The 24,932-nt window shown below is 42.1% G+C and overlaps 1 protein-coding gene across 4 annotated transcripts in view; it reads right to left on the reverse strand.

Annotated features, from left to right (window-relative positions):
* The window catches only part of macf1b (microtubule actin crosslinking factor 1b), a 31,806-nt gene that overhangs the window by 3,497 nt on the left and 3,377 nt on the right, over nt 1-24,932 (reverse strand). Inside the window, exons 1-39 of one of the 4 annotated variants that reach the window (XM_085178819.1) lie at nt 17,739-24,026; nt 14,013-14,749; nt 13,782-13,829; nt 13,476-13,646; nt 12,775-12,941; nt 12,530-12,689; nt 12,345-12,429; nt 11,825-12,069; nt 10,795-10,914; nt 10,542-10,649; nt 10,230-10,448; nt 9,706-9,909; nt 9,397-9,628; nt 9,054-9,280; nt 8,839-8,961; nt 8,652-8,753; nt 8,436-8,537; nt 8,149-8,313; nt 7,801-7,956; nt 7,334-7,531; nt 7,089-7,217; nt 6,811-6,981; nt 6,536-6,691; nt 6,205-6,411; nt 5,967-6,086; nt 5,704-5,873; nt 5,418-5,577; nt 4,920-5,114; nt 4,560-4,685; nt 4,187-4,330; nt 3,809-3,997; nt 3,576-3,690; nt 3,276-3,442; nt 2,953-3,115; nt 2,660-2,814; nt 2,483-2,557; nt 2,207-2,324; nt 315-460; nt 2-122 (exon numbers count right to left, since the gene is read on the reverse strand). In XM_085178819.1, the coding sequence (XP_085034945.1) occupies nt 2-122; nt 315-460; nt 2,207-2,324; nt 2,483-2,557; nt 2,660-2,814; nt 2,953-3,115; nt 3,276-3,442; nt 3,576-3,690; nt 3,809-3,997; nt 4,187-4,330; nt 4,560-4,685; nt 4,920-5,114; nt 5,418-5,577; nt 5,704-5,873; nt 5,967-6,086; nt 6,205-6,411; nt 6,536-6,691; nt 6,811-6,981; nt 7,089-7,217; nt 7,334-7,531; nt 7,801-7,956; nt 8,149-8,313; nt 8,436-8,537; nt 8,652-8,753; nt 8,839-8,961; nt 9,054-9,280; nt 9,397-9,628; nt 9,706-9,909; nt 10,230-10,448; nt 10,542-10,649; nt 10,795-10,914; nt 11,825-12,069; nt 12,345-12,429; nt 12,530-12,689; nt 12,775-12,941; nt 13,476-13,646; nt 13,782-13,829; nt 14,013-14,669 (6,316 nt within the window). In that variant the 5' untranslated portion in view covers nt 14,670-14,749; nt 17,739-24,026. Of the gene's footprint in view, nt 1; nt 123-314; nt 461-2,206; nt 2,325-2,482; nt 2,558-2,659; nt 2,815-2,952; nt 3,116-3,275; nt 3,443-3,575; nt 3,691-3,808; nt 3,998-4,186; nt 4,331-4,559; nt 4,686-4,919; nt 5,115-5,417; nt 5,578-5,703; nt 5,874-5,966; nt 6,087-6,204; nt 6,412-6,535; nt 6,692-6,810; nt 6,982-7,088; nt 7,218-7,333; nt 7,532-7,800; nt 7,957-8,148; nt 8,314-8,435; nt 8,538-8,651; nt 8,754-8,838; nt 8,962-9,053; nt 9,281-9,396; nt 9,629-9,705; nt 9,910-10,229; nt 10,449-10,541; nt 10,650-10,794; nt 10,915-11,824; nt 12,070-12,344; nt 12,430-12,529; nt 12,690-12,774; nt 12,942-13,475; nt 13,647-13,781; nt 13,830-14,012; nt 24,027-24,932 lie in introns of those variants that run through there. The other 3 variants (XR_014877050.1, XM_085178820.1, XM_085178821.1) reach the window with 3 other exon arrangements.

Genomic DNA, 24,932 nt, shown 5'->3' on the forward strand with positions numbered 1-24,932 from the left:
CCTGGTGGTGATGGAGAGTTATCCTCCCCTGTTGTGGCAAACTGTAGGTCAGACCCCAAAGCAGCTATGGAGCTCCTGGGGCGAATGCAGCGGTCACCTGAGAAACTCCTACGAAGTAATGCCTAAAGCCAGATATGTTACACCAATTACTGATAAATGTCTCCATAATAAAATACATTTACATTTTTTCTGGTTGCTACTGTTCTTCATTTGAGAGGTGGAAAGGTGCAACTTGATCCTACATTGTTATGGAAATTCTCTCATTTCAATATTAGAAAGATAGGAAGTTGCTTGACCCGCAGCTTAAAGCTTACCTTGCGTGTCATGGGGCTGGTGGGGGCAGAGGCACTGCTGTACAGGCTGAGGCTTGAGTTGGACCTGCTGACAGTCAAACCTTTAGAGGTGCTCCCAGCAGGGGACAAGTACTTCTCTTTTATCTTCAGGTTGGTCCGACCTTTTACTGTTGAAGACACAACAGAGGGATTTTACAGAAAATGGCAAAACTTCTCATTATTTATAGATACACCTATTATTATAGTCAGCCAACATGTAGATATTAATAAGACTAAAGTTTTTTTCACATACGCTGTGTTAACAACCCCTCCAACCCAACAAAAACTCAGTGAAAAGATGGCTAAAATATGTTGAAGACAACTTTGCAAGATGTCTAAAGAATGTTGAGATTTGGTTGAAGGGTAAAAAGAAAAAAATATGTATAATTATAGTCTAAGGAGCTTGGAAAAAAAAGCGTCAAATGGTGGAGAGTCCCAGATTTAAGCCCTGTGGGAGTTTCCTCCGAAAGCGGGACAAAGGACCCCCTGATGATCCTCTACCTAATCACATGAGCCAAGATATGAAAACGGGTGTGGGTCACAATCAGCCAGGGTTTTGGGTGAGCTCATTGTGAAACCTGGCCCCACCCTATCATGTGATTTCCTGAGATCAGATGGCCCAGGATGTGAGTGGGCATTAAGGCATCTGGGAAGGGGTCTCAAAACTGGATTATAGATGGCAGACAGTTGGTGTCGTAAACCACCGCCTCTGTTCAAAGATGGTCACTCACAGTGGACATAAATGGCTTATTTCACTCCTCCTTCAAACCATCTGTCCTCCCTGTCCAAAATGTGAACATTGGCATCCTTGAAAGAGTGACCTTTGTCCTTTAGATGCAGATGGACTGCTGAGTCTTGTCCCGTGGGGGTGGCTCTTCTATGTTGTGCCATGCGCTTGTGAAGTGGCTGTTTGGTCTCTCCAATGCACTGTACAGCATACACCACATTGTTAAGTTTGTGTTTTGGAGTTTTGTCTTTTGGTTGAACCCACTCACATCCTGGGCCATCTGACCTCAAGAAATCACGTGATAGGGTGGATCCAGGTTTCACAATGAGCTCACCCGAAACCCTGGCTGATTGTGACATACACCCGTTTTCACACCTTGGCTCATGTGATTAGGTAGAGGATCATCAGGGGGTCCTTTGTCCCTCTTTGGGGGGAAACTCCCACTGGGTTTAAATCTGGGACTCTCCACAATTTGACCTTAGAACTGAAGAAGCTTCTCGGATGAGAGGTGAAACGTCTTCAAGCAACTTAAAGAAGTCCAGATGCTTTTCTTTCCAAGCTCCTTAGACTACGATGACCTGGATGACTGAGAACCTTCACAGACATGTATAATTATACACTCTTCCTCATAAAGACCTTTACAAAGTCTTTCCATAACCAACAGATTCAAACCTGGAATCTGCCATTCTTTCTTTCCACATGGGAAAAATAATGTTTTAATGTCCACAGGCTTGTCCTAATCAGCTTACCATGTAACAAATAACAACAGGAGCCCATCAGAAACAGAAAGTTTGCTTTTTTTTTTCTTTAAATATAAGAGGTCAACAGTCAGCTGTGATCTAGTCATCTATTCGACCTTTACTTTTGACGAGATTTAACCCGATTTTAGCCTTGATGGCTCTACATGTAGATCTTTTTGATTTTTTTAGTGGTAAACATGAATTGGTCAGTTCTTGATATTAGTTTGTTTCACCTTTCACTTTTTAATCTAATTCACCTGAATGTCAAATTAAAAGGCCATTATTGGCCAACTAGATATAGCTGAAAAAGCAATGTTAAGAGATGTTTGATCCTTTATGGTTTGTAACAGCTTGTCTTTGAAAGAAAGGCATTTTAGAGTTATGCAGGAAATAATGACTATTACAACCTCTGCAGGGATCATTTTTAACCAGGAATTCATCCAGAGCAGTCCAGCCTCCTCCGACTCTGACCATCAACGTGCTACGCAGGATTCGAACCATCCTCAGTTGTTGGGAATCTCCAAACTGGAGCAAACATTAAATAATATAATATCACAGCATTACAAGTACTGATGGACAGAGGAAATCCATGTAAGACATTAATTTCCTCTGTGGTCGAGGATTTTAGCATTTTAAATATGAAGCTGCATATTTTTTGAATCAGTGACTAACAGTCGACTCACCCTGTATCTGTTGGCACTTATTTGCTCCACTTGAAACCTCTTGGGACAGTTACACTGTGCTACCTGTCGGCTCACCTAATAAAGGCAGGATAATGACAGCATGAGTTGAAAAACCTCATAAGGAATACATTAGTTTAACTTTTTCTTAATTATTCCTTTTGAACACGCTCTTCTTACCTCTTCATTGATCTGATCGGCATCCAGTGTTTTTCTGTAGGGATCTCTGCTGGGATGGAGCGCGCTCACAAACTCATAGTAGTCGATGAAACCATCATTGTTCATGTCAAAGATGTTGGCGACAGCGTTCATCTCTAGAGAGCTTGTGGGGAATTCTACAGAAGGAGTACAAAGCCTTATCTTGAACACCAGCCATGCAGATCTTAACGTAAAGAGTTAAAGCACTATAATCCAGAATGAGAGCTACATTAGTGTCAGCAATGAACTGATTATTATTGGTAAATAAGTCTCACTAGAGGCAAGAACATAATCGATGAACTCCTTCTGGCTAATCCGTCCATCCTGGTCCCGGTCGATGCTGCGAAACACGTCCAAGATCCGAGACTTCAAATGACTAATCCACTGTATGTAACGCTTTCGCCAAATGTTAAAGTCAAAGTTTGCAAATTCTTCCATCTGTGGGAAACAGCAAAATATCACAACCTTTTTAAATATTTGAATGTCAAAATGTCTTTCCTAATAATAATTTCAAAAACATTTTTATTGTTTTGGCCACCTACAATGGTACCAGAGTCTCTCAACGTTATTACAGTTATGTTGCAAAAAGCACAATGACCTCTTTCAGCATTTGCTGGTGTTGTTCCAAGCGGTTTTGTCTCGCCACAGCCAGGAGCCAAAGTTTCTGCCACTCACTGACCAGCTGACTGAGCTGTGGGGTCTGAGGGTCAAGGTGCTCCAGGGGGACTGGTATAGCAGGCTGCAACTTCATAGCGCTCCTTCTCTCTGGACAAAGAAAGTCATCATTCATCTCAGTCAAATGATACTGTATGTGCTTGACAGGTCATTAGCAGTGAGCTACTCAACCTTTAACCCTTTACGAATGCATGCACAGAATGCTGTTTTCACAGTGGCTTACTGGTGAGCGGCCGTTTGCTTGGGGAAACTTGCTGCTTCGAAATGCTCTTGTGTTTGCAGGATTTTGTGGCATGTTCTACCTCTGGGAACTTTTTATTTAACTCCTCCATGAATACCTGCGGAGAGGAGTCCATAACTGAGACTACAAAGTACAGTAAGCATGTTGTAAAACTGAGTGTTTTGCAGTGCAAACATGGTAGATAACTCGTGCTCTCAAAGAAAAAGAACTCATACTGTGTGTTGCTCAATGAGTTTTTGGTTATGCTCTGTCGCCTCAGGCAGAGGCTCTTGATCTCTGAGGCTGAGGGCTTCCTCTGCTGATGAGATCCAGTCCAGCAGTCTTTGGACTTCCTCTCTCTCTGTTTCCAGCGCTGTCAAGCTGGCTTGGATCTTCTGGCCCTGCTGCTGGGCCCAGGTCTGAACCTGACTCGGAAAACAAAAGAGGAGGAGAAAATTACACAGCTTGCTGTTTATACCAGCATATCTTCCAGCATTCAAGCCATTTTGGTGACTGATAGCAACAGTTACCTAAACGATCAAATTATTTGTTTTTTAATATAATTAAAGGAAAATAGAACCTTGTGTGTATTACTTTGGCACAAAGGCACTCACTTCCTCGTAGCGTGTCTTAGTGACACTGATCCACGATTTTAGGGTGATTATGGAGTCTGGATGGCAGGAGGCAAGAATCTCCTCACCCAAACACTGGATGTTCTCAAGCTCCACTGCCTGAGCCTGCAAGGCAGACAGCGACTCCTGTGGCGGAGCAATAAAAAGACTTGGATGAGTTTTTTGATGCTCGAGGTAGCCGTCCTTACAGCTACGCTCAAGGACAGCTTCGTTTAACTGACCTTCAGCCAAACACTAAACTCTTATCAGCACCAGCTTCTTCTGTACCAGAGTCTGTCCTCTGCACTCACTGGAAGCTGATAAGCTGGGAAAAAAAATAATTTCTCTACAGGGAGTGACAAAATTTTATACTGACCTCGTGCTGTTTGCGAAAGGAAAGCAGACCTTCCTCCTCCTCTGGTATGACCCCGTATTTTAGGATCCTCTCGGCCTCGGTGAGCCGCTCCATGAAACAATGAACGAGCCCGTCGAACTTTTCAGCCTAACAAGAATGAGGAGGGGAGTTTTGCTCCTTATTAGTGCTTCACATCATGTGTTTTTTCATGACTTTTGACAAAACTTAAAGAAATCAGTGCAAAATGTTATGTCTTGACAGATTAAGTGACACAGTCGGATCAGCATTTAATACTGAATGTCAAAATTCCAGCTTCTACTTTTAAAACAGCTGTTGCACACACAGGACAGCCTCACAGCCTTTACTATTCGTGTACAACACCTGCTGAAGCGCAGCCTCCAGCCTGTCCTGCTTGCTGACTGATAGTTTGCACACAGCTTCCCAGCGGCCATCCAGTTCATCCATCTGCTCCTGCAGCCAGTGAGCGTCGGCCGTGCTGCTCCTGGTCAGATCTCTCACAGAGCGCTTCAGGGTCCTAATGCATCCGGCTCGCTTTCCCAACTCCTTCTGGAAGGCCTAAGAGAAAAAGAAAAAAAGGCTAAAACCAACTATTTTATTTTACTCATGAGGAAGGACTGTGAAGAAGGAGCTGCAAATTCAGAGTACAACAAGTAGCACTTAACATTAATTGTACGTATATACATTAATAATACATGTGATATACAACTGTTAGTAAACACTTCGTGTACAAGACTGCATTACACCCTCTAATATGAAAATGAGGAAATGAATAACACTGCATTTAGAATGAAAACATTAGAATAAGTCCTGTGGGTTGGTTGCAAAGACTGATTTTTTCCAAACTGTATTTGTGGGTACCTTGTGTTTGTCTATGAGATTGTTGACCATGTCTTTGTCTCCACCAACAGGTACGTCTTCAGCCAGTTGGGGTTCTGCTCTATACAGCCAGTCGTTCAGTGCCTGCAGAGCATCAGTGAATCTTCCTGAGAACAGCAGTGCTTCCTCTAGCTTGTGTTGCCTAAAAGAAAACAGAAAACACAAAGACTTTGAGTATGCTTTTTTTTGGTCATTAACCTGTATTAATGTGAATGGTTGGCTCATTTATTGGTAGAAATTCAGTTGTATACGGTATACAGTTCTGTACCTCTCCATGGACTTGCCACTGATGGTGTCCCATGTGTCTTTGAGTTCAGCCATTAAGTTCTCCAGATGCTGCCTATCGTGGGAGGTTTGAGCTCTTTCATGCAGACTGCGACCGCTCTTCAGTGTTGCCTCGTACATGGGCCTCTTTGATCTCAGTAGTTTCTGGAACTCCTAATTACAAGAGTGATCGGCAAATGAGTGACACATAAGTGAACAGCAAAGGTGCTTACACACATACAGCATATCACCATGTTTATAATGTACCTTTTGCTCTGTCAATTGTTGCTTAATCTCTTCGTGGGACACTGCAATCTCCTTATGTGTGTCTAATGTCTGTTCGACCTCTGTCATCCAGTCCACCAGGAGGCGCCAAGATTCATTAAACTGAATGAGATAGAAACATTTTATACAAAGCTCTCCGTGGGTGTGGCACATTAGATTCATATACACGCGTGAGAAAGATCAAGGTTACATATCTCTGTATATTAGAGATGAAATATACCTGCTTGGCATTCTTTTTAACATCCTCCAGCATCCTTCCTCTTTCTGAAGTCCGCTGCTGTAACTTTTTGTATCGATCCTGGACGGTCATGATTAGGTTATGAATGACATCACAGTCGTCCTTTCTGCTGAGCTCAGTTAGTCTGAGGCCTGCGTTCTCCACTGTGGTCTTCTTCTCTCCATAATTGTTTACCTCATTCACCAGTGTCTGTATAGATAAAAGCATTTCATAAATGAAAAGCCAATACATATTACAGGGTTTAGATCTCTGGATTGGAAGCAGTAAAAACAAAAATACAACAGGTATTTAAAAAAAATAAAATAAAACCTACTCTGTGACTGTGCAGCTGTGCACAAACTGTGTCCAGAACAAAGCTAGGAGCTGGCAGGTTCCCCATAGACTCTTCACACTTGCTCATCTTAGTGAGTAGCTCCTGGACACTGCTGTGAAACTCCTTGGCCAAATTGAGTCCCTCTGTGAGCTGTGCCTGTAGAAAAAAGCCATACACTCTGATTCACTGTAATAACATGTATTTGCAATAAAACATACTGGAACTGAAAACAAATCTCAATGAGGCAGCGTGTTGACTGTGCTATATTAAAGGACCTTTCGCTCCTGGACTTTGCTGTAAACAGACGCCCATTTCTGTTCAAGAATCGACAAGCTGTGTTCGGTGCTCGATCCCCGCACAACACCGCTGCTCTCCAGCATCCTGTGAATGGCATTCTTCACATCTGTATAGGTGTGGAGCTTTGACTCCATCTCATTACACAACTCCTGTCACGTCAAGTCAGGAGAGCCAAAGAATTAGAACCAATATCTTCACATGTATGTTTCCAGGATTATAGTTGACATTTTTAATTTTAAACTCTAATCAGCCTCACCAAGTGGGCATTGAGCCTTTCACTTGCAGAGTCCGGCATGCCCCACATGGTTTTAGAAGAGGACAGTCTCAGTTCTGTATTCTCCAACCACTGTAAAAGGTCCTGAATCTCCATTGTTACATCTTGCACCTGTGCCAACACAATATACATATATCGTGCATCAACATTTGTTATAAATAAACTGAATCATGTTTTACAATCAAAAAGACTTCTTATCCAGTGTAACAATATAATTCTGTCTTCACCTGGCTCAGTCTGTTCTCTAATTCCAGCTGCCTTCGTTCAGTCTCACAGCGGACAAACTCCCAGCTTTCATTGAGATGCTCCAATCGAGATTGCAGACCATGTGGACCTTCTGCGGACCCAACCTCCAGCAGCCCCCTGCCTGCCTTGTTGAGGGACTCCATTGTGCGAACATGAGACATAACATCATTCCGCAACACCTTTGAAAAGGTAAAAGGAGGAGGGAAGAGATTTAATGCATATGTATAGTATTTCCGCAATGTATTGCTTGGATTGTTTTGGGCTAAGTGTTTTCTGGTGTTAGTTATTTCTGACTCTTATCAGATGACTCAGATAGGTGGTGTGTAAGCATACAATAAACAAGACACACACATACACACACAAAGTTTCCAGCGTTGACAAAGTAGCCTACTGAAAGGCTGGATTGAAATGTCACAGTATATCTGTATTTATTAAGGCCACCACCAACCTTGTGTTTAGCCAGCTCTATTTCACATGCCTGCAGGTCAATGCTGATTGGCTGGCTGCCCTGCAGTTGTTCAGTGGTCCTGGAAAGCCAAGTGTGCAGCTCATCCAGTGTGTTTTGAAACTGACCGAGACCCAGCAGAGCACACTCTAACTGATGCTGTAAACATAATGAGTGGATAGTATATATCATTAGAAACATTGGAAACAGATAATTTTTACACATTCATTACAGGCTAGCTCACCTTTGTTTCAGTAAAATGTCTTTTGAAGTCGTGGCACAGCAGATATAGCAGCTAATAGCCACATTAGCATTAGCATTGCATCACTCTACCTGCTGTCATCTTCTTACCTGTCTGTTGACAGTCTCTGACTCCAGACTGTCCCAGCGCTGTCTGAAGTCACACAGTGGCGAGATTGAGCCTGGACGCTCTGAGCCTGGAGACAGCCGACACACAAACCGATGGTTCAGACTTTCTATCTCAATCTTCTTTTGGTAAAGTTCCCGCTTCAATTCCTAAAACAAGGGATACCGTACGCAAACATATACCAAGAGAACACATTACTTTTAATAGGCAAAGGTGCCGTTATGAATGAATGTAATTGCAGGTTCTAGGGCAGTATGGAGAATAAACACACCTTGAGGTCACATAGCTGTTCTTTGACTGACTCCAAGTCAGTTCCTACCACGAACTCCTCTGCAGACCTCAGCTCAGCTGATTTCAACCACTCAAACAGTCCCTGATAGTAAAAAGATGTGGTGTGTTATTTAATATAGCTGTGATAATGACATGTATGTTATTATAAATGTATGCATACCATATAAATGGTTTTGTATTGCACTTGGACACATACCTGCATGGTATCTTGATAATGCAGTGCCATCTGCAAGGAGTCCTCCAGCTTTTTGTGACATTCATTCCATAGTTTGCTTAAGTTGTTCCACGTGCAATAGAGCTTTAAGCCAGCAAAAATATATGGTTGTATGTCAGTGCACAGTTTAATCAGCTGAAAAAAAATTACTTTCAGATATGTTTCATACTTCATCTAGGCTCTTTGTGACATCTGGTTTGTCAGTATCCCCACATGCTGACATCAGCTCCATTCCCAGAACGCCAAGACTGTCCAGATCTCCCTGCAAACTGTCTATATCCTCCCTGAGAGTCTATAAGTTGAAAAGATGGAAAAAGTTACAACATGTCTTTCTAACAATATGGGTTCTTCACACACGCTTCCTTTTAAAGTCTCCAGACCAACCTGCATGGTTTCAAGGCTCTGACGTATTGTTTCAGAGTCTGTTCGACTAGCATTGAGATCCAAAACCGCCTGCTGAGCATCATTAAGAGCAGCTGTGACATCGCCGACATCGCTCCAGTATTTAATGGCAAGGTCCAAGAGTTTGAGCAGCCAGGTTTCCCTCTCTTTAGCTTGATTATGTGTCTCATCCCAAAGCAGGGACAAGCTGGACACTCGCTCTTGAATTGCTGGGATCACAAGGATATGGCAAGCAAACTGCTTAGAATTTAAACTTTTCCATATAATAAAAACATTGCAGCTTGTGGTTTTGTTTTGTTTTCAGGAGATCTGAGAATATGGTCACCTGTGCTGATTGATCCATCCCCGGCAGCCCGAGTGTTAGCCAGTAGTTCATCTGCCTGTGTTTTGACGCTGCTGAGGCCTAACTCAAGTTTGGACAACTCAGCCAAGGTTTGCTTGTTGTCCTGCAGCTGCTCTTGGATTCTTGGCGTGAGACCTTGAAGTAAGGTGGGTGTCTGTATGCGACTGAGCAGGCGGTGTAGACTCTCTTTGATAAGAGTCATCCTCTCGTTCAGCTAGAGGAAGAAGAAAACATTAAGCTGTGAACCAGTATAGGACAAACTGGTGAACATTTCCAAACAAGGATTCTTACCTGAGTGAATCGTGGCAAGGACTCCTCCAGTAGATTGGCAGTCTCTCTCACGCGGTCTCTAATAGCTCTATGCTGCTCCTCAGCCTCTGTGGCCTTGCGGCAGAACTGATCCCCCTGAATGGAGTTTAGTTCTGACAGGCGTTTTGCCAGAGAGCATAAACGTGCAATCAAAGGTCTATGTTCAGCTATAGATTCCCGAAGACCCTAAGCACAAGAGAGAAACAAAATGTTCAACAATGCAGAGAGCACTTTATTTACCAGAAAGCATTTGAAATGAACAGGGAAAGGTTAAAAAATCCCTTTGTGTCATTTGCAGTGACAGGCCTGACACAACAGAAGAGTAACCCTGTCATGAAGTAAATTACATTAATGAACTGTGGTTTAACAGATTAGCACATTTACCCAGAGAAAAATAGTGGCAGTGGCTATAAAGTCTGAAAGGACTTCATTGTTCACCAGCACAAAAAGGGTGATGAAAGAAGAGAAAAGCTGGCACTCTGATATGGGAAAGCAGGTTTCTTTACCTGTAAAAGGTCCTGTTGTTCCCGAAATGCCTCATAGCTAATTGTGGTGAGAGACAGCTGGCCAATCAGGGTCTGAGTTTCTTCAAGCCACGGTGAAACCTCAGCAAAGCCCTCAGAGAATTGAAGAAGGAGTGACTGAGCATGCTCAAGCTGCAGGACCACATGGGAATTGGTAGCTGAGGTGGTGTTGCATTGTTCTTGTAAAGCCTCAATTGGGGTCTGCAGGAGATGTAACAGTGGAAAAAATACATTCAAACCTCCCGAGTCGTGTATGTGTTTGCTTCATTGATGAAATTTTAGTTGAGAGTGTACCCGAAGATCGCCAGTTTCCCCTTCATCGCTGTATGTCATCAAGATTTCAGTGATTTTTACCATCTTCTCAATATTGAACCGATGTTGTAGAATCTCAACTGCTAAAATCTGTACAGGCAACATTATATCAAGTTAAAATCAGTTACCAAACATTCCTATTGATGGACTTATAAAACTGTAGCATGTACTGTATAATATATCATGTCTGTGTTTGTGTGTGTGTGTGTGTGTGTGTGTGTGTGTGTGTCCTGACCTTTTGCTCATAGACCTGTTCTGCGATGAGCTCTGGATCAAGATCAATAGTTTTCAGCTTCTCAAGTTTGGCTGCTGTATCTTTGAACCAAGCTATCTCCTTTACCACTGCCTTTTCCAGCTGTTAAAAATACACAGTATTGTCACATAAACAAAACATTTATCATTCAGATACAAATAGATATGTTCTGAAGGCTTCCAACATCTTAAGTAAAAACACCACGTAACAATAAAGAAATTACACAAAACCTAATGGATTTCTCTCAGAGTCTTCAGGTCTCAGTTAAATCTTAAAGTTCATTAAAGTGCGATTAGAGCAAGACTGTTCTACAACAACCGACTTGACGGCAGCTAATGCTTAAGGCGATCGTGGCTCAAGAGTTGGGAGTTCGCCTTGTAATCGGAAGGTTGCCAGTTCAAGCCCTGGCTCCGAAAGTCTTGATCGTTGTGTCCTTGGGCAAGACACTTGACCCGTTGCCTACTGGTGGTGGTCAGAGGGCCCGGTGGCGCCAGTGTCCGGCAGCCTCGCCTCTGTCAGTGTGCCCCAGGGTGGCTGTGGCTACAATGTAGCTTACCATCACCAGTGTGTGAATGTGTGTGTGAATGGGTGGATGACAGGTTGTGTGAAGCGCTTTGGGGTCCTTAGGGACTAGTAAAGCGCTATACAAATACAGGCCATTTACCATTTAATGCTTGGTCAAAATTAGATCAGGTGACAAGACAACAATCCCAAGTACGTCAAGAAACCTACAACAGACAATCCCAGTTTCTTCTTGGGAAAATGAAATGCCAACCCCAGCTCCACAATAATATGACAGATTGATAAAGTCACATAGAAGCAATTACTTTATTGCTGCTTAGATGGCTCTTTTGAATTTGGTGGTGTACTTAGTTCTTCACATTATTTTTCCTGTGAAGATGTTTTTTTTGCCCACATATTACATTAGCTTTGCACTTCCACTTTTCAATGGCGATCAAGTGGTATTTCCTTGTATAAACCCTAAAAACCTTTAATTATGTGTAAACATTACTCTTTGTCTCTCAGCTGCACATAGTACTGCATCTCCAGCATGAGTCTGTGCCCCTGCTGCCCCCAAGAGCTCCCGCTCAATGCGACCCAGCCACAGGTGGAGGTCCTCTTGGCTGGAGGTACAACGACTGGAGGCCTCAAGCGCTTGTTCCAGTCTCTGCAGCACGTCCAGACTGCTCAGACTCAGCACAGAGCAACGAATACGCAAAGCATCCATCTTCTCCTGTACTTGCTGGGCTTCCTCCTCTGAAAGAAAAGGTAAATCCAGATTTACACAGTAGCCATTCATCAAAATAACCACCAGCATCACGCTTGGCAGATGTACTGCTGAGGATGCAAGGAAGTGCAGTGTTTGGTTTGAAGTTGTTTGAACGAGTGGTAGATCACATCTCAGTCTTCTCATATAATAGTATTGATTAATGAAGGAGTTATCAAATAAGCGACAAGGGGCAGACATGGGCAGAACTTCTATTAATACATCCATCTACAATAACTAATTTAAAGATGTATGTAAACATTACCTGATAATGCTTCCATTAGCTCATGACCTGACTTCTGTATTTTCCCTAGTTCAGCAGTTTTAACTTGAATTTCTTCAACAACAGCCTAAAGGAAGAAAAAAAGTATTGTAAAATCTATTCTTCTATTTAAACAATACAATCCATCTTTACTTTGCATGGCAGTCCATTCGCTTTAGATTTCTAACCTTGGCCCGGTCGGAGGCCTCTGTGAGATGCAGCATTACTCTTTCTGCATTTCGAAGTTCAGCTAGAGTCTGTTCCATAGATATGAGCCATTGCTGCAAGCTGTCTACTCCTTCCTGGAACAGCTGGGCCCTGGGAAGGATGAGCTCCAGGCTTGCCCTCCTACGAAAGTCCCCGTAATCAGTGAGTGATGTTTGTCTCGTGATGCAGTCTTGTCAAATCAATATTGATAGTAAAAGTGGTTCACCTTTGTTCTGCTTCCTGTTGTAAGGCCTCCCACTTCTGATTAAGAGTGGATAGTTTGACCTTTACTTGCTCCCCTTCTTCTCCCACATGGGCCTCCACCAGCTGAGTGCCTTCTGACATCATGGAGGTCATACTACGCCTCCGGTCTGTTAGGAGACGCTGCAAGAGCTGTGAAACAGCTGAAAATCTCAGGTGAAGTGATATTATGTGGAATCACAAACACTATTCATACTGCTTACAGAAAACCTATTCTTAACATTTTATGTACGATTTCTGAGAAGCGACATTGCTTGCACCTAATGTTAATATTTCTCAAAGCCGCCTCTCCTTTTATTTTTGCTTTTTTTGTTTTTCTTCCTGTTTTTGTGCCAGTCAGTGAGGGGGGAGTCCTGTTTCACAAACCTACATTATCAAGAACCAGACAGGTTTCACCTCCTCCAAAGAGCGCACAATGGGTGTGACTGCCGCTGAAAGGTGAGAGACTTCCCTGCTTTTATATGCCCTCAGGACATGTAGACAAAGACTTACTGAAGCTCATTGTGGTGATAAACACCACCCATTCACTGCTGAATAGAGCAGATTTACCTTAAAACGGAAGCACTAGAGCATTTTCCATGGATTCAGGACATCTTCCTATAGGTAATTCTTTTTGCCCGCTGCAGAACTCAGTGGAAACATGATGCGATGTTGAACATAACAAACCTTTTGTTCTTGGAGCTGTGCTTTCACCACTTTCACCTCTGATGATGGGGGTTTCTGATTTGCTGTGAGCTCCTCTATTTCTTTGACCCATTTAAGCAAAGCTTCCAGGTTTTGGAGAAATGTTTCAGAATCTGTAGAAACATCCTTTAGTGCCAAGGCAGATCTTGTTCCCTTGACAAAAGACCACAACATATCAGTATCAATTTCTTAACTGTGAATAAAAATTATTTTCTTTAAAACAAGGTTGTTTCACCTGAAATATAATCGGCTTAACTACAACAGAAATATGATATGGGTAAAACCTACCCTCCATTTATCCAGGGTGGGATCCTGATCTGAGCTTGAACTTTGGAGCTGCAAAGTAAAGACAATCATATCAGACAATCAGACATTCATAAAAATTTTGATATAGAAATACCCAAAAAACATATTGCTTGTACAGACAGAGAGAGTTCTAGGATAGAAAGAATAATGGAAAGAGTGAAAAGAAAACCAGATACAACTTCTCATATTTGAGAGTCGTGGTTTTTTTTCAACCTCTGCAAGTTCCTCCGCGACACCATTCAAGACTCTCACGGTTCTGGTGACAATCGGGTTCCCTCCTTTATCTCCTGGTGGATACTCTGTCACTTCCACAATTTCTGTTACAGTTGTCTCTGTCACCTCTGTCACTTCTGTGACCTCACGTGATGCCACATTCTTCCAGGACCAGGGGCTTCCTTCTCTAGAGTCTCTCCTCTGGAAGCTGGCCCTCCTCTCTGCAGCGGTTTTCTCTGGGTGAACCAGAGGTGATCTGGCGAACTCAGGAGGCACTGTCCTCCTTGTCAGCGTACCATTTCGAGAGGTTTTTATGGGAGACGGGCTGCCTTGCCAAGCATTTTCTAGAGTACTGGTACTCCTGATTGTTGACGCAGGAGAGCTGTGAAGGGGTTTATCTGAAATGGGAGTTTCAACTCCCTGCTCCCTTTTAAGATCAATTTCCTGGGGTTCCTTGTAACTCTCCACCTCTCTTTCCTTGCTTGCATCGTCGTTGGCTTTGTCTTTGAAAGTCTCTTCCTTTTTGGCCTCCCCATGTTGCTCTGCGGGCTGCCACTCTTTTCTTCGTTGGTAGCACTCCTTCAGAAAGTTCTCATCTGACCTGACATGCTTGGACTTCTGGCCCAGGCAGCTGGGCCGGCTGATGAGGTTGCCCATAATCCTTCAGCCCAGTGGCTAATGAGGTAATAGGTCAGGTAAGGGCCAGCGGCCATGCATGCGGGAGTTTCTTCAGCTACCTAAAATAAGACAAGGGGGTCATCATGCAATGAATAATTGCTCGTTTTGTGAATCAACAAAATAATACTTATTTTAAAAGCATAGCTTCCCAGTTTCAAAGGCACGAGTTACTCCTTGCATAGCTTACACGTCCAGAAAACTGCTAACAAATAAAGTAAATCAGTGTCTCACATTCTCCATTTGCTACATTTCTTTGCCAGTGTTGCCCTTTTCTTGGCACTGAAGGACCATAGGAAAATGCATCAGAGATACTTGGCCAGGATACTCCCCATCCCTTTGTCTAGATTTCACATAAACACCCGCAAACACACGCACTCCCCTCTATGTCACATCACCAACCGAAATATTCTGGGCTTAGAAATCAATGTGACAGGCTTGTCGAGGATCCCACTGTTGAGCCTGGCACAGAAAAAGCAGTGGCAATCAGCCAGCGCTTTCTGTAACTCAGCCTGGACCAGTCCTGGGAAAGCCGCTAAGGATCTGATCAAATATGACAGCCATTAACACACAGACATCGCCTTTCTAGAGGGTGACAACAAGAGGAGGTGCAGGAAAACTAAGCGGCATTAGAGTAGTGGGGGACTTGTTGGTGTAACAGACACCAATCAGTAGCATACCTTACAGTATACACTGTTATTACACAAGCTGATAGTTTTCCATAAAGGTCACCAGCTAAAGCCTGACTCTCTCCTATTACCACACTACTACTGCAGAATTCTGAATACAAAAATGATCTGATCACCATCTAACCTGATCAAAACTACTGTTACGACAGTTTTACGATGTTAGCCTGTCTGCCTGTCCCTCAGCTTAGTGCCTTCATTGTTTTAACAGGAAGGTTAAAGGTGAGAGTAATTATCTCGGTCTAGTGGAGCTGAGGTGAGCCCATCAGGATAGCACAGGGAGGGGTGCTGTTGAGGTTAGGTCCTCCCTCTGAGTCATGATTGGACTGGTCCATTCAGAATTATTAGAGGTCAATTCAGGTCATGCTTGGTGACTAAAGATCTGTGGGGGGCCTCTATGGGTCATCAAAGAGGAAATTGGGATGTTGGCTCCTCAAACTACTGAGAATGCGGAGGATGTGGATGTACAGTGCTATAAAGATAGACAGTTATTCTGTATATTACAGCCATAATCGATTGCTAAAAAATAGCCTGAAGATGCAGCTTCTTTATTTTTGCAGCTTCTTAGACAAAAAAGTCTACAGCCAAGGAGAGCTTCTCTCTACTGTCAATATACAAAACAAATTTTAATCAGATCTGCCTTAGGCGGGCTTTTTAAAGTCCTTCATTTGGTTCTCCTTTTTTGTTTGACTCAATTCTTATTTATTATATATATATAGTTGTATGTGTGACGATGGTTGTGAAAAGTTTCATTCAAATTGGCCCACCCTTAAAGGAGTTAAAGTTACATATGCTTGATCACTGTAGTAAGATGAAATCTGACAGTGTTTAACTGGATGGGAATCTAAATATGACCTATGTTGGTATGATGCCTCCATGTGCATTAAGCTAGCAATTACCTACATCATGCATGTTTCTGCTGAGCAGATGATGCAGTTAAGAAACCACAGGGGAGTACACAGTCAGATCAGAGAGTAGTGCCCAGACAAAGCCCCAGCCTCAAGATCAATGATTACCCAGTTAGCCCAGATCACTGCCCAGCAGTCTCCCGAGGAAGCGAGAGAGTGTCTGTGGCTCTGTCCATATGGGTTAACAATTCAGCAGAGAGGGTGTGCCTTCTCTGGTTACCGCACCACATGTGTGGTCGTTTACTAAATTACACGGCTGCTCTTACAGTGATCTCACAGCACACTGTGTGAGGATATTCTGAGGACCACTTTCATCACATGCTACAGTAAAAAGGAGATTCTGTTTGAAATACAAAGGTTATGTATTCTTATTCTCATTATGTTGCTTTGGCCCCTTAGACCGGATATAGAGTGAAAAAAACAATAATCATTCAGTTTTTAAGGAGGACATGTACTAACACAGTGACCTACATTATTTCATGAAAGAATCCCTTCTCAGCATCCCTGGATCTGATATACACCTCTCACCTTTTTGCACAATGGTAGTTGAAAGGGAGCCAGGCAACCAGAGAGCCACTCTACTATTTAACTGATATTGACCTAACCATCCCATCACTTAACCACCTTTAAAATGGCCCTTAATTCAAATGGCCCGTTCTCTGCTCTCAGCTGTGATTTATGATACACGACCGCAGTCCATTTCCTGATGAAATGGATTATGACTATAGTAAAGGGACTTGTATATAGTATAAAAGCACGAACATCAAAATTAGTAATATTCATTTATATGTGTGTATGCATTATGAGCATATAAAATACCATATAGAGGATATTTGTATTGTATGTTTTTCAACATATTTATACACTGATTTGGTGTAATAAGCTCGATACGAGTGGACTGGTAATTAGTGGCAAACAATAATCATCAATCAGAACAGTAGAGCCTTAATGTTGTGTCACTGTTGTGTGCTGGTTTCTGTTGAGGGAGGTCCTGAAGTAGTAATCATTGTAGTGCTCCCTAATCAGGGATGGCAGCTGTGCATTCACCCATGAGACTCATAACATTTTAGGGTGGATATTGTACAAGGTTGCACACTGTCCTCTAAATGTGAAATACAGCACTACTATATAAAATACAATGTGCTAGTTGTAGCTGTTGTAAAAGGAGCATGTCTCCATAATAGGAATTGAGAGACTGTTTACAAAGAATATATAGCTGAACTAAATAAAATACACTTATGTACTTACATTTGAATGATCCATTCATATTGATGCTTTGGAATATTTTATTGCCTCTCGAACTGAGTAAATACAGAAAATCCTTCAGTTGGATCTCTCACTGCTACGACCTCTTAGTTTAATCCCTGACCGGCAAAGTGCAAAACCAAAGTCTCTCTAGGCCAGCCCTGACTTAGTGGCAGTTTTGGCGGTTAGAAGCTTACGTGAATTACACTTACCCCGAAGCACAGTTGAGCCCAACAGCATGAGTAAAGGAATCCAGCTACTCCTCAATCACCGTTCAAAAAGAAGACAAAGATAGAAAAAAAAAATCCAGCTTTGTTTGAGCATCCCTTGAATGGCCTCCCACCTCCAACATCCTGAACTGAAGGCTCCCCAAACGCATACACATGCATGCTCCCTCCAGCTCACACTCAATCAAGTGCACTCATTCACACATGCTCGCATACAAACACACTTTCTAAACACACTCACACATGTCCTGATAACTCATGCTTTTCCGTTGCCCACAGTCACAGGCAAACAATGCCCTCCTCTCCCTTCACAGTGCACCCTTCCCCTCCCCTCCCGTCACTTCACTTCTCCTCCCACCAGCTCTGCTCCTCTCCCTTTCTTCTTTGTTGTGGGAGCTGCGATGGAGGAATTCTTTCCTTGTTAACGCCACCGATGGGATAGTGCGCCCAGATGGAGACAATGTATTCCAACGGCTCAGTTGAACTCCCACAGTTCCCAGCCAAGAGCAGTTTTCACATTGAGGTCAAATTGTGCCAGTTCCATATAACGGCGTGGCAGCGCTATTCCCACCAGTGCTGCTGATGCTCAGGTTGCTCCTGTACCGGGCAGCCTGGCAGCAAAGTGCCCCCTTTACCTTCCCCAGGCTTATTTTTTCTCTCTCACTCTCCCCCTTCTCATCCAACAAAGCCCCTCCTCTGGGTCCGACTGTGGCTCAGAAACTCCATGCTGCTTCTTCATGAAAAATGGGGTGGGGGGCAAAAAAAAGGAGAGTTTTCTAAAGACCCCTGGGTCGCCCTTGAAACATTCACATGGTAAGTGACAGCTGCCTCGGCCCATTCCCTCTCTCGACGGCGAGGGAGAGTAGTGCAGGCTACAAAAGAAGGGACCCACACCCACCCTGCCATCCACCCACTTACACATTCACCCCAACCCCCTTGCAGTCCCCGATTCCCCATTCTGAGGCAGTGCAGCAGTCTCCACAGCAGCAGCAAAGACAACTAATTACTGTAAAACATCTCAGATTACTTTTCAACTCACTTCCAGCCACTGCAACTCAACCCTGTAAACAAAGAGGCTGGAAGCAAACACAAAATAGAGAGCAACGGGAAGATAATACACAGTCTTTTCTATGCTTTTGGCATGGGACAGCAAGGAAAGACCCCTATGGTGAAATTCTATCATGCCCCATTTAAGGAAGTCACAATATTTGCAATGCAATACACCAAGCATTATGTATGCCAACGCCATTACAAAAATACATCCTTATCATTTAAGGTGAATAATCTGGGCAACCATGTTTTTAACACATTTCTGGTATTGCTTCAAACATGACCAATGCCATAGGTAATGCCAAAAAATGTCTGGAAATGATGTGAAGGCGGGATACATAAACACATGCATTTATGCGAGTACCTTAGTAACAAGGCCAAGCTCTGCCCTCTTTATCATTTTTCCTTCTATCTTTCTCCAGCCAACCAAACAATCAAACATCTGACTAATTCCCCAAATGCACACATGCATGCACCTTGCACACACACTCTTTTTCACTCTGTCTCGCCTGTACACATCCACTCAGTCGTACATGTAGATACCTGCCACTCAGCCTGCTGCCTAAGCCACACTTCTCAGCCAGTGTTGCCATGAACTGCAATATCTTAACAGCAGCAGGAATGTTAATGTGCATTCCACTGAACAGGTACTTATATCATAAAATCAATATCAATTGTTCTCGTGTGAAGTGCCTACTGCGTTACACGTGAGTAGAAATGTCTTGGAAGCTGTCAATGTAAACTTTGTTTACATGAGATGTGCGCCGAGTCCTGGTTTATTCAGTTTGTGTCTCCATTAACAAAGCGTTACAATCGATTAAAATAAACAATATACTTTTTTTTATCCCTTTAAAATGAAACACATTGGTCGGCCCAAGATTACAGTTTTTGATAATCTACTTTCACTTTAGACTAAACACCAGACAACACAAAACAACACAACCAGAGGTCTAAATAATGTTAATTTCTGCTAAATGTTATCATATGCTAACAGCTCCAGCATCTTAGCCTGTATTTAACATGCTAATAACCATGATAACTAACAGTTATTGTAGCTGCTGGAAATATTTCTGTTTTTGCTGAGATTTTGTCAATCAAACCAGGCGCAATCACTATTTTCTTTTTCCTAAATCTATTCAATACTTATTAAATACCACCACAAAACCAAAAACCAGAAAAAGGTCATCTGGACCCAACGCAAAAGTATGAAAATTACCATGAGGATTCATCCATATTAATGGAGGTAACGAATATCTTTAGAAATATCTTGTGAGATGTAGCATGGACTGACCAATACTTGGTAGTATATAAGCTGTTTGATAGCATTTCTACAACATATACAGTGATAATATGTTCCTGATTCAAGACCGGAAGGAGCCACATAGCCAGGATACGGGGACTGTCACAAGCTAGTCTACTCGTAGTGCTGGTCCCAAAGCCCAGATAAATGGGAGGATTGCATTAGGAAGGGCATCCGGTGTAAAATCTGTGGTAAATGAAACAGGGAGAGCCATCCACTGTGGCGACCCCATGGGTAAATAACCTAAAACGTGCCATTAAAACATATAATGTGAAACTGCTCTGTTGGGTCTATTAAAAGTGGATGTGGTGAGGTTGAGCTATGACTAACTAAGTAGGATTCTGTCCCTCTACCTTCTGACAGCTAACACGGCTATATTCTGTTACTAAAACCTTTCACAGTGAAATTTTGGTTAAACAGTCATTGTTCTATTGTGCTCAACAGCATTCAAGACCTTCCTGTGTTAATGACACATGAAGAGTCTTGTGATGGTAAAAATAGGCTGTTTAATCTGCTTTGAATGTGTTTCAGGTTTTCGGTGATCCTCAATTCCTACAACAGTGCCCCACTTCTGACCCCCAGCCAGAAAAAAAGGAAAGAAGTAGACGATGTCATAGAGGGAAAAAACTGAAAAAAAGCCTGTCACTGTGGCCAGTGAGAGAGTGGCTTAATTGAATAGAATGACCTCCAAAGGTCAAGTTATTTAACCTCTGAACACTCCAGTGCAGATTCAAAGGTTCGTTGTCTTGTCTTATAGGAGAAAAGGCTTTCTGTATTACACACCCCTGGAAATGTACAGTAATACAGAAAGCAGTCACATACCATGAACACCTTTAGCTGACGGTTTAGGAGTAAAAGATCCACACATTCATTGATAGCTGTTTCCTTAGGTCACTTTGAGAGCTTTTGTCTTTAGCTGCTTAATGAGAAAGTAAGTCCCACATTCCCCGTCCCCCCTTTCTTCTTTTCTGAAAGGAGCTGGCAGTAAAGGGGCACTACTTTGCCAGGAAGACATTGTTGTAAATCCATGACACCTGATCCCTGCTTTCACCATCCTCCAGTCCCCTCGGTACTAATTAAATACTTTGCCAAAATCTCCCCTCTCCATTTCACAGTAGGTGCACATAGAGCTTCAAATAGTTCTCAAAAAGAAGGCTGGTGTGGTTAAAGAGCAGCTGGCACTTTGAGCTATGCAATGATGCAATAAGCTGGTGAAACTGTAGTGAAATCATCTCATTTTTCCTTCTGCAGACTCCAGATTCCCAAAATGCATGTGATAATGGAGTGGATGCAGGTTTGAAAATTGAGTAAAGCCCAAATTAATGTGATATCAAATTAGTGTCCAGTGGGAGCCTAAATTTGATCACAGATCCCGTGTGCCAAAGGACCTGAGAGAAAAGATTAATTTTACAGGCTTGTTTTCCCCCCTCCTCCCCTATCTCATCCTCTCTGCTGCCTTCAAATTAAATAAGACCTCAATAGCTCTTCTACAGAACATGGTAATTAGCCCTCTTCACAAGAAATAAAAAAAAGAGAAGGTCCCTTTTGAGGGTCAAACCAGAAGCACTATTCAGCACACACACACTGTCATTTATCACCAAAGAGGTCCTTTCCAAGAAAAGTGGATGAAAAGCTGATGGGCTTTCCTGCTGGGTTGCTTGGGCCCTACTGGGCTGCCTGGATACTGGAAATCACACCCGTGGGTGAGAGAAGGATTCAGCCACTCGAGGATAGAGGAGTTCAGCCACATCATCAAGTATGCATTTGATTCAATCGCTGCCAGGAGGAGAAAATTTAAAGCCATAAGTCTGCATTTTATACTGAGAAGAGGAAAGCATGGGCAGTAAAAGAAGAGACCCCATACTGCTGTGGACAAAAAGTCTGTAATGGACAAGATTACCCAAAGTGCAATAAGATGAAAATGAATTAGATGCGCTACGAGAACAAAAAGAACATCAAATTGTTTTCAAAATAAGATTCAAGTTAAAATAAACAAATTTACTTCACGGCCATCTGAGCCTAATTGATTATCCATTTGCCTTTTCGGCAACAAGCCTCGTCTTTCCTAAAGGTTATGACAGCGTCAGAGGAGGGTTACTGTTTGCAAGCTGTCAGGGACAGAGAGGAGCGGATAATAGGTTCCGATCTTTCACTGCCTTTCCTGAGTTTGTTTTGAAGTCATCCTCACGGGGTTTAGTTGGGATGCAGAATCTCCCAAAGTCTGAGCTAAACCAGAGACCTTTAAAACACAAAGTGTCTTTATCTCATCTGCATGGATTTGGGGGGGGGGGGGGGGGGGGGTGATGGAGAGAAGAACTTTTGACCTTAACCTTTATTGACAAAGCGTTGTCACTTTGACATGTCAGTCACATTTTGTTCTGCCACCGTACAAAAGGAAAGTTGAAATTGCCATCGCTGCGACTGCGGTTTTCAGCCTCTCTGATGCGTTTTCATTTTTAAAGTTGAAAGTTTCATTAACACGTTAATCAACTTGCTCTTAAAGTGGTATTATAGGTTCAGAAGAGAGGTGAGAAAAAGTGCAGGTAAGGCAAAGTGGACGGAGAAGTGTATGAAATTACATTCAGTTCTGTCTTGTTAAACAGATTGAAAATTTTGCCACTGACGGGAGGAGCAAAGAGTTTAATTCTATAACTTGCAAGTTCAGATTAATCATCCTGTGAGTCGGACAGAGTAAAAGGAGGTAGAGAATGATCTGCTGTGGTGTTCCCATACGGGAGGTGCCAAAATAAAGAAGTTTTAATCCATTTAAAAAGAAATTTTTTACACTTCCATATATCTGGTTGGGCTCAGTATTATTGCAATGTTAGCAAATAACTTGTTACGACTGCCAAAATACTACTACCAACTATGTTCAGGTTTCTCTGGACTGTAAGAAACAGATGCACAAATTCCATTTAGATTTTTATTACATTCATAATTTACAGTGTCCAATTTAAAGCTTAACGTGTAATTGAGAGTTCATGGGAAAACAGAGTAAGATGCTTCATTGCTTGTTTTGTGTTAAGGAGCAGGTGTGTAACTCTCTCCTGTGCTTTGGAGAAGGGTCTGTATTGTGGCGGAGGGGATGCCAAGGGATGTCCTTATTCATGCTGCTAACTAACAAGTCCCTCAGGCCAGACTGGAACCAGCAGTGCAGCAGACTAACAGCATTACCATGACAAAGGTCTGTGGTCGGATGCAGTATGATAAAGGAATGGTACAGATAAAAGACACTCCTTTATTTCACTCCTTTATTTATTTCTCTCGCTGGGATCCAAACTAAAGCTTCACTATGTTTCCTTTTGAAGATTAAATAATTATTTTCCCTGGAGAAGACATGGAGACTGAGATTGTGTTGGATGGCTGCATCAGATTTTAAGTTAATATGCGGCTAATCTGAATGATGCTTCTTTCTTGTGTCTTTGGGTTTTCTAAACAACACTGAGATTGAATAAGACCCTGAATTTATTTGCGTCATTTATTGTATGATTTGCCCCTGTTGGGCAACTATTGTCCAGCTGAATTGTAGAAGCAACAGAGTCTTTCTTTTGGAAAAACGTGAAGTGCTTTTTCCTCTTTTTCAGGCACACTTCCAGCAGATCTTTGTTCTGTGCTGTGAGGTTTGTCATCTCTCGGAAAAGCTCTTCATGCTGCACCTCAAGGTTTTTACACTTTTTCTCCAGTTTTTCTCATTTTTGTTACTTTTCCTCGTGCTTTTCTTCCAGTTCTTCATATTTTTCTTCTCAAACGTTCTTTTCCTTGTCATTTTTTGTTTGTTGTACTTTGTCATGGACGGCCAGTAACTCTTGATGTCTGCTCTGCAGATTGTGAAGCGTACACGGGATGTCTTTATATGTTTTTTCCTTGTTCTGATCTGTAATATTTCCCTAATATTACAGATCAGGAATATAACTATATATAACTATATATAACTATATATATATATATATATATATATATATATATGTGTGTGTGTGTGTGTGTGTGTGTGTGTGTGTGTGTGTGTTTCTTATCATTTCACGGTTATTAAAAGCAATTATTAATATTAAAGTAATGTTTGTGTTTTTGTATTTCAATTGCAATTGTATTTGTTTATTTTTAATCATTTTAAATCCAGATATGTATAAAATGCATGCTCTACATTAATATAAATAATGCAAGCTATGTCTCAGCCATTGGAAGTATGAAAAATAAAAAAGGCTAAAGCTCGCCAAAACCTTTCAGCTATGCGATAAGATGTGGTGCCCTATCTTTGACGTTGGTCCCCAAGGAAACAGTAGCCGCTTTCAGACACAAAATGTAAAATGTCTAAAGAATGAATAACTAAAAAGAGCTTCTGTTTTAAAAAAAGAGTATAAAAAACTAAAGATATACATACAGGTTTATTCTGTTCCTTTTCAGTTAATCAATGCCTTGAAAATTCAGTCAGGACTGTGAAACCCATGCCCAGACTAAATCAATCAAAACATCAAACACCTCTTAATCCTTGTGTGCAACCGATTCACCGATGATTGAAAAGGTGCAGTCACCCCTCACTAGGAATAATCACATGAAATATTACCGTGCCTTCCTTGTACCCCACAGAGTCGAAATATGTTAATGTTATGAGCAGGGATAGCTTTCATTTACTGGACAATAGGGTAACCAAAATGAAAATGTTCCTTTATTCAAACCTGAATTAATTATTTAAGTGCCAATAAAGCACAAAATGCTGTGAGACGAGCAGAAATAGTAAATTAGCAAATTTAGATTCACATTTAGAGTTTAGCCATACATGGTCTCTTATAGTTATATAAAACTGAAGTAATTTGACTAAAAAGTAACAGTTG

Source organism: Neolamprologus multifasciatus, chromosome 11 (genome assembly GCF_963576455.1).
Source record: "Neolamprologus multifasciatus chromosome 11, fNeoMul1.2, whole genome shotgun sequence".
NCBI classification, from domain to species: domain Eukaryota; kingdom Metazoa; phylum Chordata; class Actinopteri; order Cichliformes; family Cichlidae; genus Neolamprologus; species Neolamprologus multifasciatus.